The 21,048-nt window shown below is 45.1% G+C and overlaps 2 protein-coding genes and 1 long non-coding RNA gene across 6 annotated transcripts in view; 1 reads left to right on the forward strand and 2 right to left on the reverse strand.

The window, feature by feature from the left end:
- Nucleotides 1-6,894, reverse strand: part of SYAP1 (synapse associated protein 1) — a 31,482-nt gene extending 24,588 nt beyond the window's left edge. Inside the window, exon 1 of the mRNA XM_030848192.2 lies at nt 6,545-6,894. Within this exon, the coding sequence (XP_030704052.1) occupies nt 6,545-6,737 (193 nt within the window). The 5' untranslated portion in view covers nt 6,738-6,894. The remainder of the gene's footprint in view (nt 1-6,544) is intronic.
- Nucleotides 6,895-9,350: 2,456 nt separating this feature from the next.
- Nucleotides 9,351-13,592, reverse strand: LOC138842516 (uncharacterized). Its single transcript, XR_011377168.1, has 3 exons — nt 13,336-13,592; nt 12,085-12,213; nt 9,351-11,617 (listed from the first exon to the last, which is right to left on the reverse strand). It is a non-coding gene; the product is annotated as an uncharacterized lncRNA (long non-coding RNA).
- Nucleotides 13,425-21,048, forward strand: part of CTPS2 (CTP synthase 2) — a 109,901-nt gene continuing 102,277 nt past the window's right edge. For 3 of the 4 annotated variants that reach the window (XM_060292892.2, XM_030848163.3, XM_070044735.1), the window contains exons 1-2: nt 13,727-13,928; nt 20,375-20,579. In XM_060292892.2, coding sequence (XP_060148875.1) covers nt 13,761-13,928; nt 20,375-20,579 — 373 coding nt within the window. In that variant the 5' untranslated portion in view covers nt 13,727-13,760. Of the gene's footprint in view, nt 13,705-13,726; nt 13,929-20,374; nt 20,580-21,048 lie in introns of those variants that run through there. The other variant, XM_030848165.3, reaches the window with a different exon arrangement.

The following is a 21,048-nucleotide window of genomic DNA, read 5'->3' on the forward strand; positions in this document are numbered from 1 at the left end:
TCCCTTAATAAGTGCTTGTAAGACTCTTAAACCGTAGGGCATGTTCCTTGTTAATGAGGACTTGAAACAATGAGCGAGAAGCACTGACAGTACTCCACTTTCTCAGTGGACAGGCCATCCATACTGGGCCTTTAATTCATTGCTTTCAAAGACTGTTAGCATAGTCCCCAGTTCACCCCAGTAGCTGTTTCAAACTTATCTTGCCCTTCTCCAGTCTCTAGTTCTAACTTATCTCAGCAAGTTATCTCCCCGCCTACTTTACAATAAGATCAAGGCTACTTTTTACTTTCTTTCCTTCCTAGACCCTAAGTATCCCATCTTTATTTTCTCCTTCCCTCTTGATCAAAAAAGAAGGAAAAAAGCCCCTCCTCTCCTAGATTAACTCATCCCATGATAAATCTGGGGGATTTTTTAATAAATAGAAATCTTGGCAAGCCCTAATATAAATCTCTTCACTAATAATAAGCAAATATATAGAACGAAATTCAAACCGGAACATACGAACTTCACAAGACAAAACGAAAACACAAAATTAACTTTTCTAAAGACCTGAAAAGACATTTGTATCAAGGCTCTTTTTGCACTATGATATGAAGGTGTATTTCTAGACAAACATCATTTCAAAGTCCACATTCTACAGAATCTGGGCTGCAGGAAGCGACCTCAGGCAGGTTGTAGTGGGGGATGCTCCGGGCAACTGGCCTTCAAATCTCATCCCACAGAAAATGCTCCGTAAGTTAGGGCAGACTTGCCTCTGCTACTTGCCCGTGCTGAGGGGGCAGGTGGGCTGACTCACAACACTCAGGCAGGGAGAAGACCCCGCTAAGAACGGCCCAGGGAGCCTGGCACCCCTGATTAAATGGGTGGTGCCACAGAAAATCAGGAGATTCGTACTGCTACCTGGGAGCAGAAGTACTATCTCCTGATCCGAAGGACCATCTCTACCACTTACCACCTCCTTTAGCATTAAACAGTCTCCTTTCTCCCACTGCGTCTGAAGGCGTTCATCTGTTCCTGGTATCAACACCCACTGTGACTATCTCAGGAAGCTCCTTGTCTCTGGGCTCATTCCTGTCATCCTCCTCCTCCTATTCTACACTCGTAGGACCACAAGAAATTCTCGAGTATCTCCAAGGAGGCCCCAAATATGTTATTCCTTGGTTTGAAACACTTTTATCAGCCCTTTCTTTTCCTGGCTAACTCTACGCATGCTGTGAGCCTCTGCTTACACATCACTTCTCAAGAAATGGTCCCCGGCTCCTTGGCCAGCGTAGGTGTCCCCAAGAGGTGTTCCCTCACCACCTGCGGTGCCAGATCAACAACATCTATGACACTCTATCCATTACCTGGTGAATGTGTCCTCTCAGGTAGACTGAAGACCCATCCTAAGCCCCACTGGGGCAGGGACCAAGGCTGTCTGATTCACCAGTGTATCCCCAGAGAGTGACCAGTAAGTACTCGCTAAATGCATGAATGGGGAGTGACATAAACGCTGAGCTTTAGGGAGATCCCTGATTTCCCTTTGGTTGTGACTAGCCTATTTACCCGGAGTGGTATGATAAAATGGGTAGACAGCCACACTACTTCCTAAAAATATTCTCTGCAGATAGATAAATCCAAATTTCTAAAAGAGCAGGGTTCCCTGTAAGATTTTCTCAGGAATACCTTTTGAATTAGATTCGTCTTTTTTTTTTTTTTTTGGCCACACCACATGGCTTGTGGGATCTTAGTTCCCCAACCAGGGATCGAACCCAGGCCCCCTGCAGTGGAAGTGCTGAGTCCTAACCACTGGACAGCCAGAGAAGTCCTGAGAAAGCACAGTTCTCGCCCTCAAGGGATATCCATTTCTCAACAAACAAACCAACGAAAAAGGATTCAAAGACAACAAGAGGAGCTAGATTATTCATTAAACTGAGGCACCCCAGAAGGGAGGGATGTCTCCCAAGAGTAATTAGAAATTCTGAAGTCAGAGGAGTGGGTGGTGGGAGAGCAGGACAAGAGGTTTTCAGGTAGGACGCTCAAAAAGACCAGAAGTCTGCTATTGTGCAGAAGAGGTCAGCTGACACCAAGTTAAAGACAGTTTTTATGAAGTGGTTAGAAAAACTGAGACACAGATAAGAGTTAACAGGAAGTAACAGGAGTACAATATCCACTTCAGAGACTTAGGCACAAGGAGAGAGGGTCTGAACTGAAGTGGCAACCAAAGAAAAGCAAGTCTAAGTAAAACGTGAGTAGATGCAGCAACTTTATGGAAGGAGCGGGCAGACCGCTAACCCTTTACCTTCATTTTCATCATGCCACAACCATCCCAGGAAGAGTGGGTATAAGTAGCCCGGTTTACAGGTAGGGAAGCCAAGGCACACAGAGGATAAATGATTTGTCCATGAAGGTGGGGCAGACCTGGCTGACTGCCTAGCCAAGAGCCTATCTGCTTCCTCCTACCTAAAGAAACCCCAATTTTGGTAGGCGCTCAGCAAACCTGGGGGTGGTCTTGGCGACCCCTGACACAAACAACAAAGGTCCTTTCTGTTTAAGCCTGTTTGTTGGACTTACTGTAATTTGCAAATGACATCACAATAAAGACAGTAAGTAGTATAGGGAATTCAAACACAGGCTACCTGCCTCTAACTGGCAAGCTGGTGCCCCAATCCCACATTGCCTCACGTCAGATGAGCAAGTGACAAGGGCCTGCAGAACTGAATGGATGGTAAAGGTAAAGAAAAGCGGGAAGGTTCTCAAAAGGTCAGAAAAAGAGTAAATTTATCAGAGTAAATAGAGGAAGGTAGAGTTTAAGGCTTGCTTCTAGAATAGGAAAATAATACAGAGACAGTGGTTTTTAAGGCAGCTTTAGAAAATTAATATTCTTATGAAAAGGCTGGTTAATTTTTCAAAAATACTATATATTTCACACAATTTTAGAATCTTCGTGTTGAAAGGGACTTTAGCACTTACCTTATTCAGCCTCCTATCCAGGTAGCCCCACTTCTAGGGATGGGGAGCACATGACTTCGAAGGGCAGACAATTATTATTGTTATCCATCTCTAATCAGAAAATCCTTTTCACATCCCTTGTCATTTCTACCTCTCAGACTTAGATCTTAAGTAACATAAAATGACTTCTTTTCTACCAAAAAACCTTTAAAAATGTTGAGCGATGCCCCTAAAGTTTCTTCTTCTTGAAGCTAAAATCCCCTGTTCTTTTTAGTATTGTTCACAAGCCATGGGACCCAAGCTCTTGACCATCTGCACTGCCCTTCTCATGGTAAACCTGGGTCTCTCATCAGAACCGAACTGGGTATTTTACTTCTATATCAAAGCAGACATATATTTTCCTACATACACAACTAACTTTTGGAGTCCTTAGTTGTAAACTAAGCAAGTGAGGCATCTAGAACTTGAAATGCACTTTCCCTATAGAAAAAGAGGATGATCTAATTAACACAGCTCTACTGAAAACACTAATAGCATTTTTCAAAGGAGAAGGAAGAGGAGGTGGCCCTTCCTCCATTCCTGGGCACGGACTGGCCTTAGGGACAGTTTTGAAAAAGCCAAAGCTTATCTCTGGCCACCCTCCCACTTATTTAAGCTGTGGAATGACTCATACTACACTCTCAGAGGTATGGGTTTGTTTTAGAGAAAGAGTATAGATAAGAGTATAGATAACTGGACTTTAACAAAAACCAACTAACCAATCTGCGCTGAATAAGAAGTTACTCTGGGGTATGAGGCCTTGGGAGGTAGGGAGAAGCTCTTCAGTGACTTTCCTAATAAACTGCCCTCCTTCTGTGATCACAGCAAGTCCTAAGTTCATCAGGAGGGAGAGCCAAGGATAAGGTTTAATTTGGGGTTAGGAAGTGGAATATAGGCCTGGGTGTCCGCCACTCCTAACTGGTGCCTAATTTATAAAGCTGCCTAAATGTAGAAATAGGTCACCGTTGATCGCCTGGAGGGGTGGGATAGGGAGGGTGGGAGGGAGGGAGACGCAAGAGGGAAGAGATATGGGAACATATGTATAACTGATTCACTTTGTTATAAAGCAGAAACTAACACACCATTGTAAAGCAATTATACCCCAATTAAGATGTTAAAAAAAAAAAAGAAATAGGTCACCTCGTGAACCAGAAGTATTTATGATCCAATCTTGAAGGGAGGCACTCAGCAAAAGTTTACAGAACAAATGGGGCCCCAGAAAATTCCATGTAGATTTTATTATTATTATTTTAAGAAACACTGTGCTTTCCAAATATTTCTTTTTTTAAAATTAATTTATTTTTATTATTTATTTTTGGCTGCGTTGGATCTTCGTTGCTGCGTGCTGGCTTTCTCTAGTTGCAGCGAGCGGGGGCTACTCTTCGTTGCGGTCCGCGGGGCTTCTCATTGTGGTGGCTTCTCTTGTTGTGGAGCACGGGCTCTAGGTGCCCCGGCTCGTGGGTTCTAGAGCGCAGGTTCAGTAGTTGTGGAGCAGGGGCTTAGTTGCTCCGCGGCAATGTGGGAATCTTCCCGGACCAGGGCTCGAACCTGTGTCCCCTGCATTGGCAGGCGGATTCTTAACCACTGGACCACCAGGGAAGTCCCTCCATGTAGATTTTTAAAAGGCCAAAGAAATGAATCTACTCAGTGGGAATCAGGCACAGAGATGTTTAACTTCACTTTTCAAAACAGAGATGGGTCTTTCTAAATATACCTCTTAGGATCACTATGTAGAAATAAAAAGTATTTAATCATCTCTTGTCTTTTTGAGGGGTTGTGTACAAACTAGGACCTTTACATCTTTTTTAAATCAAATTTCGGAGCCAAAAGAGCTCTAATTTCTTTGGAAACTTTGCATTCACAGTGTGTGTGTGGGTGGGGAAGTACTTCCATCTAACCTTAGCCTACCCAACCTCAAGAGAGTCTGGGGAGGCAGACTTCCCTGGTATTCCAGTGGCTAAGACTCTGCGCTCCCAGTGCAGGGGGCCCGGGTTCGATCCCTGGTCAGGGAACTAGATCCCGCGCTGTAACTAATCCCGCATGCCGCAACTAAAGATCCTGCATGCTGCAACTAAGACCCGGTGCAGCCAAATAAATAAATAAATATTTTTTAAAAAGAGAGAGAAAGAGAGTCTGGTGAGGAAAGAAAGGGATGGCAGCGTTAAGCTCCGAAGTAGACATCCATATCGAAAATATTAAAAAAATATTTGGGGGTCTTTATTACGAAATATAAACATGAGATTTCAATAAAGCCCTAAGTTTTAAGAAGCCACTTTTGATACTCCTCTGAAGATAAACGAAAATGATTCTCCATGTTCTATGAAATCAAGGAAACAATCATACCCAGCTTTTCCTAAGGTGGTCCCACTTTTATTTATCCCAGCTACCTAACATAGCCTCTCTGCTCTAGTCAACTTCACCTCCTTACATCTCTTGAATATTCCAAGCTCGTTTCTCCCCAGTTTTCCACACAGGAAATAGCTGTTCCCTCTAGTGATTTCATTGCATAGCACTTAGTTTTATTTCTCTTGTACACTGTTTGGAGGCTTGGGGCTTAGATTGTGTACTGCCATGATTTGAGATTATGCCTGTTCTCCCTGCCTCTCCACCCCACAGTAAACTTTTTGAACGTTAGAGCCTTTCTTATTCAAGTATGTGTTTCTCCACTCTCAGGCTCCAGCCTGTCCTGTGCTCTTGCCTTGTAGTGTCTTGAAGTAAATTCTTTAAAATTGCTTGCAAAATTTAATCTCTCACTTGTAGTGTTGTCTGCTTTAGGGCCACCTTCTTAAAGACGTTTTCTTTGACTATTTAAGCCTGCCAAGATCTCTCCAGGAGCAGAATTACTACAGCATGTGTTTATTCCGCATGCCTATTATTTATACCCTCCTCCTGAACTAGACTGTAAGCTGGGAAAGAGCATGGGCTTTGAAATTAGACAGCCCCAGGTTCAAATTTCCCTTCTACCATTTACTATCAGCATAACTTTGGGCCGCTAACTCTGTGCTCGTTCTCCCAACTCACTGGGGTGTTTAAAGAGATGAATCGTTCACAAAACATCTAGTGCTGAAACTTGCAACACAGACAATAACTGGCAACTACTTTCCCGCCTTAAGGAAAAAGATCCCAATGCACCTAAAAGGACATGAGCCTGCCTGCCATAGGCCCTAATAACTCCTCCTCAATTTACTTGGGACGACACATTCTGACCTAAGGGCAAAAAGGCACTCGAGCTCCTCAACGTCCCCTGTCCTCTGGGCGGAAGGCGGTGGAGATGAAAGTTGGTGAGTTGAACAAAACAGATACCTCGTCAAACCTAAAGACGTGGAGCCCCACTGCTTTACTGCGGCCCTGCTCCCAACGTTGACACACTCTGCAAAGAGTGACATGTCACTAGGAACTTCAGGCACAGGATTTGACTGCTAGATGAGGCTTCGGCCTTGCCCAGATCCTCACCAACGACAGACACACCTTCCTCTCCCCACCCACACCCCCGACCATTGGTGGCCCACGCCCAGGAGGTGGGATGCGGGCGCTCTCCGAAACTCTGTGGTCCCGGAGGCCGGGGGAGACTCACTGCCGAGGCCTTTGGCCTGGTGAAGGAGCTCCTGGTCCCCGGCTTCTTGTAGCTCCCCTTCCACGGACTCCGCCACCGCCTCGGAGCGCTGCTCGGGTGGAGCGTCTCCCTTGGGCTGTCCGTCTCCCTGGTACTGCCGGTCACCCGCCTCCGGCTGCTCCAAGCCAAACCAACTGCTCAAACCCCGGAACATCCCGCCCGCGGGGCCGCCACCGCGGTCGGGGTCACCGGAGACCCTAGCGGGTGCCACCTACTCCCGACTCTACAAGGCGCGTCTCCCACGGCGATAATCGGAAGTACGACCTCGAAGCAGCCAGTCTATGTGTCGCCCCACCTCCACTGTTACTCAGCTGCCGGCCGCGCTAGCGTCACTTCCGGACAAAGGCCCCGCCCTCCCCGCTGACTGTTTATTTCGTAACTCGATAAGGCGTTTGGAAACCGGACAAAGGGCTTTCCCCACGTAGTCCCGCCCCGCTTCCTTTTCTCCTCCCTCGGCTTTGTGGGTTCCTGATCTAGGCCAGGACACCGCGTCTTTGTCACTCTAAGCAGCTCGGCTGGTGGTTTAGTCTCACCTTTTCTGGTTCTGCAGGGTTGGCCCCGCGTACATGGATGTCTTTAATCTCCTTGTGAGTCCACATCAAAACTAGCCCAGGCCCTCTGTGTCCACCTACCAATTTACAGGGAATACAGGGGACGGAGGAAACTATTAAAGGACACCACGGGATGCAGGGAGCAGAATCTAGGCTGTGAGAGACCACAGTCTGACGACCTTGTTTCTTCAAATAAATTGCAAGCAAGGGGGGAAGGGGAACCTATAGATTAAAAACGACCTAAAAAACAACCCATGGCAACTTGCGGATTTTCTTTAGATCCTCAAACAAACACAGTGGAGAAAATTTTTTGACGTTTATAAGAATTGGAAATTTGGGGACTGGATAGTTCATGAGATTAAGAAATTGTTAAGCTTAAAAAATTTTAGTTGTGCTAGACAAACAAAATTTACCACCTTAATCTTTTTTTTTTTTTTTTTTTTTTTGCGGTACGCCGGCCTCTCACTGCTGTGGCCTCTCCTGTTACGGAGCGCAGGCTCAGCGGCCATGGCTCACGCGCCCAGCCGCTCCGCGGCATGTGGGATCCTCCCGGACCGGGGCACAAACCCGTGTCCTCTGTATCGGCAGGCGGACCCTCAACCACTGCGTCACCAGGGAAGCCCCACCTTAATCATTTTTAAGTGTACAGTTAAGTAGTAGTAAGTACATTCACATTGTTACAAGTGGAACCAATCTCCACAATTGTTTTCCTGTTGCAAAACTGAAACTCTGTACCCACTAAACAACTCCGTTCTCCGTTCCCCCCATTCCCTGGCAACCAAGCTACTTTCTGTCTCTATGATTTTTGACTACTCCAGGAACCTCATATAAGTGGAATCATACCACATTTGTCTTTTTGTGACTGGTTCATTTCATTGAGCAGATGTCCTCAAGGTTCATCCATGTTGTAGCATGTGTTAGAATTTCCTTAAAATTCTGCCTTAAAAAAGGCTACTTCGAACAGTCTTTGACATAAATTGTAGCAGTATTTTTTTGGATCTGTCTCCTAAGGCAGGGGTCCCCAACCCTTGGGGCCGCACAACAGGAGGTGAACGGCAGGCGAAAGAACGAAGCTTCATCTGCTGCTCCCCATGGCTCGCATTACCGCCTGAACCGTCCCCCGCCCCTCGTGGAAAAATTGTCTTCCACGAAGCCGGTCCCTGGTGCCAAAAAGGTTGCGGACCGCTGTCCTAAGGCAAAGGAAACAAAAGCAAAAATAAACAAATGGGACCTAATTAAACTTAACAGCTTTTACAGAGCAAAGAAAACCATCCATAGAATGAAAAGACAACCTACTGAATAGGAGAATATATTTGCAAAGGATATGACCGATAAGGGGTTAATATCCAAAATACAAAAAGAGCTCATACAACTTAATATCAAAAAAACCCAAACAACTTGATTAAAAAATGGGCAAAAGACCTGAATAGACATTTTTCCAAAGAAGACATACAGATAGCCAACAGGCACATAAAAGATGCTCAACATCACTAATCATCAGAGAAATGCAAATCAAAATCGTAATGTGATATCACCTCACACCTGTCAGAATGGCTATCATCAAAATGACCACAAATAACAAATGTTGGTGAGGATGTAGAGAAAGGGAACCCTTGCACACTGTTGGCGGGAACGTAAATTGATGAAGCCACTGTGGAAAACATTATGGAGGTTCCTCAAAAAATTAAAACTAGAACTACCATACGATCTGGCAATTCCTCTTCTGGGTATATATCCAAAGAAAATGAAAACACTAATTCGAAAAGATACATGCACCCCGATGTTCATAGCAGCATTATTTACAATTGCCAATATATGGAAACAACCTAAGGGTACATCAACAGACCAATGGATAAAGATGTGCTATATATATGCAACGGAATACTACTCAGCATAAAAAGGAATGAAATTTTGCCATTTGAACAACATGGATGGACCTGGAGGGTTTTATGCTTAGTGAAATAAATCAGATGGAGAAAGACAACTACTGTATATCATCACTTATATGTGAAATCTAAAAAATAAAAAACAACCAGTGATATAACAAAAACGGAGGCTATCTTAAAAAAGGCTGAAGAGTATTCCATTGTAAGTATATTGCACATTTTGTTTACCCATTCATGTGTGATGGACATAGGAATTATTAATTTTTAAATTGTGGTAATTGTGTGTGTGTGTATTTAAAAGAGTTCTAATCTTTTAGAGTCATACTGAGATATTTACCAATGAAATAATAGGATGCCTGGCATTTGCTTCAAATTAATACAGGATGGGGGAAATGGGTGGGGATACAGATGAAACAAACCTGGCCATGGATTGATAATTGTTGAAGTTCGAGTTTTAGGTTTGCTTTTCTATATATTCAACTTTTCCCACAATAACGTGTAAACAAATGGACAACAACAAAAAACTGGCCAAGTGAAAAACTCCCCCTTCAGAGAAGGGAGTTCATGAATGTATTTCCCAAGCACAGTCTTAAGCATTAGGTATTCCTCCACCCCCCACCATCTTGAGAAGAGTAGCCTAGTTCCAGTGACCTGTGTGAGTATGTGGGGGACAGATTACAATTCTGATTTCCTTGCTCTCCAGTTTTCCAGCCTGAGGTATATTTACAATTCTGGTCCAGGACTTTTTTTTTTAATTGGAGTATAGTTGCTTTACACTGCTGTGTCAGTTTCTGCTACACAGCAAAGTGATTCAGCCATACGTGTACATATATCCCTTCTTTTTTGGATTTCCTTCCCATTTAGGTCACCACAGAGCACTGAGTAGAGTTCCCTGTGCTATACAGTAGGTTCTCATTAGTTATCTATTTTATATATAGTAGTATATATATGTCAATCCTAACTTCCCAATTCACCGCCCCCCCGTTCCCCCTTGGTATCCATACGTTTGTTCTCTACGTCTGTGTCTCTATTTCTTCTTTGCAAATAAGATCATCTATGCCATTTTTCTAGATTCCACATGTATGTGTTAATATACTGTATTTGTTTTTTTCTTTCCAACTTATTTCACTCTGTATGACAGTCTCTAGGTCCATCCATGTCTCTGCAAATGACACAATTTCATTCCTTTTTATGGCTAATATTCCATTGTACAGATGTACCACATCTTCTTTATCCATTCCTCTGTTGATGGACATTTAGGTTGCTTCATGTCCTGGCTATTGTAAATAGTGCTGCAGTGAACATTGGGGTGCGTGTATGTGTCTTTTTGAATTATGGTTTTCTCCAGGTATATGTCCAGTAGTGGGATTGCTGGGTCGTATGGTAGTTCTATTTTTAGTTTTTTAAGGAACCTCCATACTGTTCTCCATAGTGGCTGTATCAGTTTACATTCCCACCAACAGTGTAAGAGGGTGCTCCAGGACTTTAGCTTAACAGGCTCAACCTACTTTATTTTTCCAAACAGCTTTATCGAGATATAATTCACATGCCATCCACACCTGTCGAAACTGTACAATTCAATGGTTTCTGTTGTATTACACCATTATTATTTTTTAAAATTTATTTAAGTAATTTATTTTTGGCTGCGTTGGGTCTTCGTTGCTGTGTGCGGGCTTTCTCTAGTTGTGGCGAGCAGGGGCTACTCTTCGTTGCGGTGCGCGGACTTCTCATTGCAGTCGCTTCTCTTGTTGCAGAGCACAGGCTGTAGGCGCGCACGCTTCAGTAGTTGTGGCACATGGGCTTCAGTATTTGTGGCTCGCGGGCTCTAGAGCACAGGCTCGGTAGTTGCGGTGCACGGGCTTAGTTGCTCCGCAGCATGTGGGATCTTCCCGGACCAGGGCTCAAACCTGTGTCCCCTGCATTGGCAGACGGATTCTTAACCACTGCACCACCAGGGAAGCCCCATTAATTTTTTAAACTGTGTAAACATATATATAACATAAAACTTGCCATTTTAACCATTGTTAAGTGTACAATTCTGTGGCATCAATGACATTCCAAGCTGTTTTTAGAGTCTGGGTATTGATTAACCTTTGAAAGTCAGGAGATATCATAGGACCAATGCCTTTCTAGGATTTAGTCAGAACCTGAAAGTGGTCAACACTTTCCAGAAAAAGGATATTTGGTTCAAGGGTGATTGGAATGAGCCTGGAATTTCAGTCAGAAGCCTAGGACAGGGGTGCTAACTCCACTATCTAATGGGTGAGTAAACTTGACTCATTACTCATCGTTTCCCCTTCGAGTTTCTTCACCTATGAAAGGAATACAGTGCTGACCCTTCTGATAGCAGAGGTGGGGGCCATCCCTTTCAGCCTTACTTTTGCTCTATCTCCACCCAAAATCATGACGAAGTCCATGTTCCCCAGGGTTCACAATCGTCCTGAAGGTTAGAATTCTTCAAAACAAAAGATTATAAAAGAACACGAGGGACTTCCCTGGTGGTCCCGTGGTTAGGACTCCACGCTCCCACTTCCAGGGGCATGGGTTCAATCCCTGGTCAGGGAAGGGGAACCAAGATCCCACATGCCACTCGGCGCCTGCCAAAAAAAAAAAGAAAAAAAAGTAAAAAAGAACACAAGCCGTCAACTTAATGACAGACTTCTTTTTCTTCTTTTTTTATCCTCAATGCTATATAGTCCATGAATAAAACACCTGTTGAATGAGTGTACACTCTGATCCCACACAAATCAATCAATCTGGACCCTGTTATCAAATTTGTTTTTCTGCTCAAATATTTTCCCATTTTGGATTAATGATGCAATAGTTATCATAACCCCTTTGTATTCACAAAGTATCCTTCATCTGTTGACCTCGTAGATTAATAGAATAAGGATGAGGCCTTATATCCTGTGGTGAAGAGTCTGACTTTGGGGACAGATATTTTGGTCAGGGCATTTCACATCTCTAAGCCTTAGGTTCTTCATTATAATAAGGGGATCTTAATAGCTGTCCTGGTTGTAAAAAGGAAACAAAGTACCGAAATGTGGAGGGAAGCCTTACATACGTGGCAGGTATTAAGTATCACCGTCCATGTGAACCTGTTTCACAAGCATTCTTCCCACTGGGTCCTCTGGAAGACTTGTTTCACAAGAAAGCCCTCTGTGCTTCCGGCCTTTTTACAAGGTGCTTTCTCCTTAAAAAAAAAAAAAAAAAAAAAAAAATTTTCTTGGCCTCCATGGAGACTTGGGTCTCCCCTACCATTCCTGCTGAGTGGAGCTCTTCTTTTTCCCAGAAGTTGACAACACCATCCTCAGCTCCTTACTGCTTCTTCCATGGCACTGCTCTGTCATTCTTGATAGGGAGAAACTCCCTTTTGTTTTGAAACTCATCGAATTTTGCCAGACATCCCTCTACCCTTCTTTGTTGCTGTCATTTACTAGCTTCGGGGCTGCTTCTCCACATTCACTGGAGACTTGGTTCCTTGGCCTCAACTGACTCCTCCAATTTCCGCCATCTTTCCGGGGGCCTTTAATGTCCCCCACACTGGCCTGGTGGGCGCTAGACCCAATTCCAGTGACGCCCATCTCACTTGACTCCGTTCCAGAGTCAGACCCTAAACTGGATCATCTCCTGGAATTGCTTCCCCTTTGACATTGCCGACACCCACACTGTGATGACAACTCCTCAGTTCCTTCATTCCCACAGGCCCTCATCTTTTGGTCCATCTCTTTTCTCTCTTCCAGTCTATCCACTCCCTGCTCCTCTCCCTTCCTTTCCTCTGGGGACTAGACCCCTGGTGCCTCACTACCATCACATTCTTTCAGTGCTCTTAACTTCCTCACTCTCATCCTTCTACTCTACTCAACCAGCAAACTCTGGTTTTATCAATATCAATATTTATATACCGACCTATAGACATCTTGCACAACTGTAGCTGGAGGTCGTTACACAGTGATGGTTTCTAGACTCCACTGGGTCTTCAATGATGCTCTCCTCACTCAGCCCTCTAGTGACTCACCTGGTCAATCAAAATTTTCACCACTTTCCTAACCCTTCCGTCTGATTCCAAACCCTCCTATTGTCCCTAGTTAGATCCTTTCTCCTTCAGTGGTTTATGTTCTTCCCTTCGCCTTAATAACCTCCTGTGTCCTTTCCTGGCACCAAGGCACTAACCATCCTCCAAATACTCTTTAAAAAGTCACTCGGCGAAGCCCTGATTGTCGTCCTTCTGCCCCTCGCATTTTAAATTTTAATTTTTGCTACACGCGTACTGTTCCAGGAACCTTACTGATTCCAGTAGAGGTGTAGCCCTCACCCCAGATTGTGAGCCCCTCAAAGGCCGGCATCCCATCTGATCGTCGTCCTCTGCTCGGCGCTCCCGCAGTTGCTCTCCGTGACCGAGAGAAGCTCTTTCCGGCGCCGAGAGCGGGACGCGAGGACCCGAACAGGGTCTGGGCGTGCCGAGGGGCCGGGGCGCCGGGACCTGGCGTTCACCCGAGTCTCCGAGGTGCCGGTGCTCAGCAAGCCGCGGAGGGGAGGAGCAGTCCCCGGGCTGAGCCTGGCCTGGGGCCAAGTGCGTCCAGGGCGGAGGGTGACGGGAAGCCACCAACGCCTGAGGAGTCACTTTTGGGCGCTTGTTTCGGAGCACTGCACAAACCCGGGTGCCAACCCCGAGCTCACCGGCGTGAGTCAGTGGGGCCCGCGGCTGCAGGAGAGGGGGAGGTGGGCGAGGAGGGCGCCATGTACCCCGAGGCCCGCGCGGGCGGCGGGAGGGACACGGGGGCGACTCGGGACGCCTCTGGCGGCGGACCCCTCCCCAGCCCGACAGGTGAGCGCGGGCGGGCCTCGGGGCGGAGCTCGCCGGCTCCAACGACCACCCTCCGCGCCACCGCCGCCGCCAAAGCACAGGTAACTCCCCGTCAGGGCCTCAGCGCCGGGGCCGCCCTCCAGTCCGCGGCCCCAGCCCGGCGCGCACATGGGACCGGGAGCCTTTGTCTCCTCCGAGGGCGGCCACCGCACGCGTCCCAGCACCCTGTGCTCTCTGCCCGCGGGCAGACAGCGGCGGGGCAAGGCCGGGGGCCTGGGAGTCCGCCCTGCGGCGGCCCGCGGCCCGGGCTCTGGAGCGCCGCGTACGCGAGCGGCGCTTCGGCGCGCACCCCGCCTCGGAACCGGGCGCTGAGGCCCGCCGCGGCCCCCGCCCGGTTGCCCCCGGGCCCCGGGAGCCCCGAGATGGCGTTGGCAGAAGTGCAGCCCCGCGCGGAGTGAGATGGCCTTTCTGTCTCCTCCCCCGCCCGGGGCGCTAGTTAAACCGCGACCCTCGCGTTTCCCGGGTCGCAGCTGGTTAGGGCGCTCTGAGCCCGAGTCCGCTGCTGCTACAACATAGCTTTCTTTCTAAAACAGTTTCTCCACATTTGATGTCTAATTTACGTTCAGTAAAATGCCCCCATTTTAAGCGTGCATATCGGGGATTTTGACAAATTATACACAAGTGTAACCACTACCCCAACGTAGACATAAACCATTTCCATCACTCCAGAAAGTTACCTCGTGCTCCTCTCGGGTCGATCCACAACCGCCCTCACCCCTTGATTTCCATCAGAGCTTAGTTTTGCCTGTTCTAGAACTTCATAAGGTGGGCTCATGCAGTAAGTACTCTTGTTTTTGACTACTTTTTAAATGGCCGTCATTGAGAAGGTATCTATTGGTGCATCTGTTTTTGGTTGCTTTAGGCCTGCACTGTCCAGTGTGAGTTGACATGTGCTGTGCGTAGACACACCTAATTTCGGAAGACATTACAAAAAAAAAAAAAAGGGGATGTAAATTATCTCACCCAAATATTCTTACATTGATTATGGGCTGATTATGGGTATTTTGGATACCTTAGGTTAAATAAGATATTATTAAAATGAACTTAATCTGTTTCTTTTTACTTTTTATAATGGCTACTGGAAAATTTAAAATTACAGTGTAATTTTTTAAAATGTTTTTATTGGACAGTGGACAGCCCTACACATGCCTATTTTACAGACAATTGGGTCTGCTCACAGCATATAAGAGTAAATGTAAATAATGGTCTTCACAAGAGAAAAAAAATCCCGATTGTAGAAGTAGCTTGAAGAACCTGCTTTGCCTGTTGTTTTAAAATTTTGCTTTAAACTTACTTGTTTGCTTAAAATAGATAGAAAGGACTAGGTGTCTCCTTGATATTGTTACATTTTCGAAAAGGACTTTGTAAAATGTCTGATATGCTTAAAAAGGTATCTTGTGCTTTTGAAAATATGGAAAAGTAATAATTGCCTGCAACCCAACCACCTAAATATATATTAAAATGTAGCATTTTGGTGTAATTTGACCAGTCTTAATTAAAAAAAAAACAGTTGAGATAATAATATATTTAATTTTATATCCTGCTCTGTTGTGTAACATAAGCATACCTTATATGAAAGATTCTTAGGCTTTTTACAACCACATAATGTGCCTTCTCATAAATACTCTCCAGTTTTCTATGGCATTTTTCCATTTTGCTAACTTTTACAAATGGGAAGTCATTTTAATAGTGTGACGGTGCCAGAATAAGGTAGTTACAGAACAGCTTATTTGCCCCTTTATCCAACAGGAAAGGTGAAGACCAAGAGGACAGGGACCTTGACTTTTTGTTCACCCCCATTTCTGCAGGACCTGGGAACACGTCAAGCGTATAACTTGTCTGGGAGGAAGAAAATTTCCTTCTACCCTTCTAGGTTCTTCTGCTGGTCTAAGAATTAAGTTGACATGAGACAGATTAACAGGAGAAAATCAAATAAAAGTTTAATAATGTGTATACATGGGAGAGACCCAGGAAAACTTAGTCACTTGCTAAAATGGTTAAAACCCTTGCCTTAAATACCATCTTCAGCTCAAGACAAAAGAAGATGTTGTGGGTAGTAGTTTGGGACTTCAAAAGGGAAGAGGGCAGGGCTTCCCTGGTGGCGCAGTGGTTAAGAATCTGCCTGCCAATGCAGGGGACACAGGTTCGAGCCCTGGTCCGGGAAGATCCCACATGCTGCGGAGCAACTACACCCGTGTGCCACAACTATTGAGCCTGTGCTCTAGAGCCCGTGAGCCGCAACTACTGAGCCCACGCTCCTAGAGCTCGAGCTCCACAACAAGAGAAGCCACCACAATGAGAAGCCCGCACACTGCAAAAAAGAGTAGCCCCCGCTCGCCACAGCTAGAGAAAGCCCGCGCACAGCAACAAAGACCCAACGCAGCCAAGAGTAAATAAATGAATAGTTAAAAAAAAAAAAAAGGGAAGAAGGCAATTAACATGGAGATGGAAAGGCAAATATTTTGGTAAACAAATGTTTGCTAGGTCAGGCAGAGACAGTGGTACACAGAGTGGACTCTGATCTCTAAGAGCTTCCCCGACCACATCTAGCTCATATTCTCTGAAGATATCTCTGGTGATAGCTCTATGCCAGGAACAGGCCCTTTATCTAAATTCTTTAGGCAGCAAAGGGGGCAATAAAAAAGAAGGACTTGGGCTTCCCTGGTGGCGCAGTGGTTGGGAGTCCGCCTGCCGATGCGGGGGGCGCGGGTTTGTGCCCCGGTCTGGGGGGATCCCGCGTGCCGCGGAGCGGCTGGGCCCGTGAGCCGTGGCCGCTGATCCTGCGCGTCCGGGGCCTGTGCTCCGCGGCGGGAGGGGCCGCGGCGGTGAGAGGCCCGCGTACAGCAAACAAAAAAACAAAACAAAACAAAAAGAAGGACTTCCTGAGTCTTCTGTTTCTTAAAAATAATCAAACTAAATTAATGCTCATGCCAAAGAGGCACATTTTGGTGTGGCAGATTTTCCTCTTCTGCCTGTTCCATAAACGTTTATGAGCTGACTGAATCAGTGAGTAGAGGGCTCTGAAAAATAAGAGCTAACCTTGACTTAGCACTTGGGCGCTCTCTTTGTAAATACCCACACAGCTCTATACGGCTGGCACTGGTATTGTTTCTGTGTACTGCACAGGTGGAGAAAATTGAGGTTTAGAGAAGTTGAAATTGCCCAGGGTCATAGCTATTAAGTGACAGCACTTGAGCTCAGGCTGTCTGACTCCAGAGGAGGGACACTTATCAAAATAGAAAAAAATCAGCAGTGGGTTGAGTAAGGGAAGACTGTGATGAAATTCCCACTCTAACAACTACCTCGGCTAGTAGAAGTGGCAAGAGATGAATATTCAGATACATTTTGGATCTATAGGAGGAGCATTCTGGGTTTGGACTGAAAATCTTTTAGGCTAAATCTAGCTCAGGTGAGTGGATGGCCAGGTGGGTAGTAAAGAGGAACGGTGACATTGAACATGATCAACTGTGTTGTGTAGAGAAAGGCAGGCCCTTTGTGTAGAGAAAGGCAGGGACTTAAGGAAGCCGTTTGGGATGGGACTTGTATATTTTGGATGACTTCAGTTTACTCGCCTTGACGGTGGTCAGCTAATTCAAATTGAACTCACAGCTCTGAAGTGAAAGGGCTCTACACCTTTTAAGTTAAGCTAGTTGTTTTTTTAAAAAATTTATTTATTATTTATTTTTGGCTGTGTTGGGTCTTCGTTTCTGTGCGAGGGCTTTCTCTAGTGGCAAGCGGGGGCCACTCTTCATCGCGATGCGCGGGCCTGTCACTATCGCGGCCTCTCTTGTTGTGGAGCACAGGCTCCAGATACGCAGGCTCGGTAGTTGTGGCTCATGGGCCTAGTTGCTCCGTGGCATGTGGGATCTTCCCAGACCAGTGCTCGAACCCGTGTCGTCTGCATTGGTAGGCAGATTCTCAACCACTGTGCCACCAGGGAAACCCAAGCTAGTTGGTTTTGAAAGTAGAGGAAACTACAAAATCAGAATAGGCATTCCTTTGGGAAAGACAGGCTGATAGGATAAGCGGGTAGCTGAAATCATTCCTACCTGATTGCATTTGAGCTTGATATCCAGGTATTTAAAAACATTTGTGAATTACAATAGAAAGTGGGATTTATAGTTATTAGCTTTTGTTAGTTACTCTCTTTTCTTGTAGTTGCGATTTTATATTAATAGTCTTGGTTGGCCGTTTGTTTGCATGTCAGGACCACACGAATAACGCCGTTAAGGCTCACCTTCACGTGCATGGTGAAATGGCAAGGGCAGAAGGCCCCTGCCCAGGCTCAAGGGGAAAACAATAGTTCTCAGAGTAGAGTAGCCCAAGTAGCTCTTGGGCTTCCTGTCCGCCTCTAAAACAAAAGGGTTTGAATCAGACAGCAGCAGGAAAGTCAAATAAAATTTCTTTACGACATAATATTTTCTATCTTTTTTTTTTCTGCTTGAATATTTCTGCATGGTGAAATGGATGAGTAAGGAACAGATTCAGTCTTCCACATGCATAGTTAAGGAGGATACATTTATTATTATTAATAGTGACATTAGTAGCTAACTTTTACTAAGTTCTTACTGTATGTTAATATAGGGGTCAATTTTGACCCCCTCTAAGCCAGGTATCAGCAAATATTTTCTATAAAAGATAGAAAATATTTCAGGCTTTGTGGGCCAGAGGTCTCTGTTTTCCCAGCTACTCAGCTCTGCCATTGTAGCCAGAAAGCCACCAGAGACAATATGTAAATGATGGGCATGGCTGTGTGCTAATAAAACTTGATTTATGGACACTGAAGTTTGAGTTTCATACAATTTTAATGTGTCATGAAATATTCTTCTTTTGATCTTTTCTCAGTCATTTAAAATATAAAACATTCTTAGCTTGGCAACCATACAAAAACAGACAGTGGGCCAGATGTGACCTATGGGCCCTGGTTTCCTGACCTCTGATCTGTACCTTAGCTCATTTAATCCTCACAACCATCTGCAAGATTTTTTATTTTGTTTTGTTTTTAACATATTTATTTATTTGGCTGCGTCAGGTCTTAGTTGTGGCACGTGTGATCTAGTTCCCCGACCAGGGATTCAACCTGGGCCCCCTGCATTCAGAGCGCAGTCTAAACCACTGGAGACCAGGGAAGTCCCAAGATTTTTTAAAATGTTGGCATATTTGAATACTGATTTAAAAAATAGACTATTTTTTATTTTATTTTATTTTTTTAATTAAAAAAATTTATTTATTTTTGGCTGCGTTGGGTCTTTGTTGCCGTGCTTGGGCTTTCTCTAGTTGCGGCGAGCGGGGGCTGCTCTCGTTGTGGTGCGCGGGCTTCGCATTGTGGTGGATTCTCTTGTTGCGGAGCACGGGCTCTAGGCGCGTGGGCGTCAGTAGTTGTGGCATGCAGGCTCAGTAGTTGTGGCTGGCAGGCTCTAGAGCACAGGCTCAGTAGTTGTGGTGCATGGGCTTAGTTGCTTCGCAGCATGTGGGATCTTCCCGGACCAGGGATTGAACTCGTGTCCTGTGCATTGACAGGCGGATTCTTAACCACTGCACCACGAGGGAAGTCCCCTCAAATAGGCTATTTTTAGAGCAATTTTAGGTTCACAGCAAAACTGAGCAGAAAGTACTGAGTTTCCATACACCCACTGCCCCATGCCCACAGCGTTCCTCATTACCAACATCCTGAACCAGAGAGGTACATTTGTTACAGTCAATGAAGCTACACATCATTATCATTCCAAGTCCATAGGTTACATTAACGTTCACTCTTGGTGTTATACATTCTGTGAGTTTGGACAAATGTATAATGACCTGTATCCACCATTATAGAATCATACAGAATAGTTTCACTGCCCTAAAAATCCTCTGTGCTCCACCTATTCATCATTCCCTCCCGCACTAACCTCTGAAAACCACTGATCACTTTACTGTCTTCACAGTTTTGTCTTTTCCAGAATGTCATATAGTTGGAATCATGCAGTATGTGCCTTTTCAGATGGGCTTCTTTCACTTAGTAACCTGCACTTAAGTTTCCTCCACGTCTTTTCATGGATTGGTAGCTCATTTCTTTTTAGTGCTGAATAATATTCCAAGGGATTGGGATTGGTACTTTTTATTCCATTTCACAGATGAAGAAACAGGTACAGAAAGGATTAGTAACTCGCCCAGGTATAGCTTCTACAGATCTGACTCCAGAGCCTGATCTCTTAAAAATTTTACCATGCTTCTGAATCCCAGAGAATTTTGGCTTCTTATGATGAAGTTTGTCACACGACAGAGTTGGGGTAAATGTAAAATCAGGGTAATGGAGCCAGACATTTTGCTGAATCCAGAGCTTCCTGCATGTCGACAAGAAAGAAAAACCTAGACGATAAGACTTTGTTTCAAATACTTAGAAAAAGTGCTGTGTGCTTTTGAAATTCTGGTCCAACACACTCTCCACTTTACTGGTTTAAGAACATGTTTCTCTTCCCTGACCCTTAATTTCATTACCTTTCAGATTCTATCTGGGTGCTGGCACTCAGCCACTCCTCTGCCAATGAAGTACATCTTGGTCACTGGTGGGGTCATCTCGGGCATCGGTAAAGGGATCATAGCGAGCAGCATTGGGACGATTCTAAAATCATGTGGACTCCGAGTTACTGCCATCAAAATCGACCCCTATATAAACATCGATGCGGGCACTTTTTCACCTTATGAGCACGGTATGAGGGAGGACCACTTCCCCCCTATGAAGCACTGGGTTAAACTGAGGTTCTTTCTTGTGTTTGGGGTAATTTCTTTAGGATAGAGTTCCAGAAGTAGAGCTGCTGGGTCATACATTTTGGATCTGTGAATGTTCTCATGGTTATTGATACATTTTTTCTGATTGCTGATGACATTCTAAATGAGTCCACCCTTTTGGAAAACAGTGTGTGAGGACACCATTCTCCCTGTACCTTTTGTAGTATGGATTATGTTTTGTTTTATTTTATCATAAAGGTAATGTATTTCTCAACATTTCATTGTTAAGAGAAAAACTCAGACAATATAGAATATATTGACAATATAGAATGACCGGAAGAAAATAAAAATCGTCCATTTCCCACCACTTGGAATAATAATAATAATTATTATTATTATTATTTTTTGCGGTACACGGGCCTCTCACTGTTGTGGTCTCTCCCGCTGCGG

Source organism: Globicephala melas, chromosome X, assembly GCF_963455315.2.
Source record: "Globicephala melas chromosome X, mGloMel1.2, whole genome shotgun sequence".
Taxonomy (NCBI): domain Eukaryota; kingdom Metazoa; phylum Chordata; class Mammalia; order Artiodactyla; family Delphinidae; genus Globicephala; species Globicephala melas.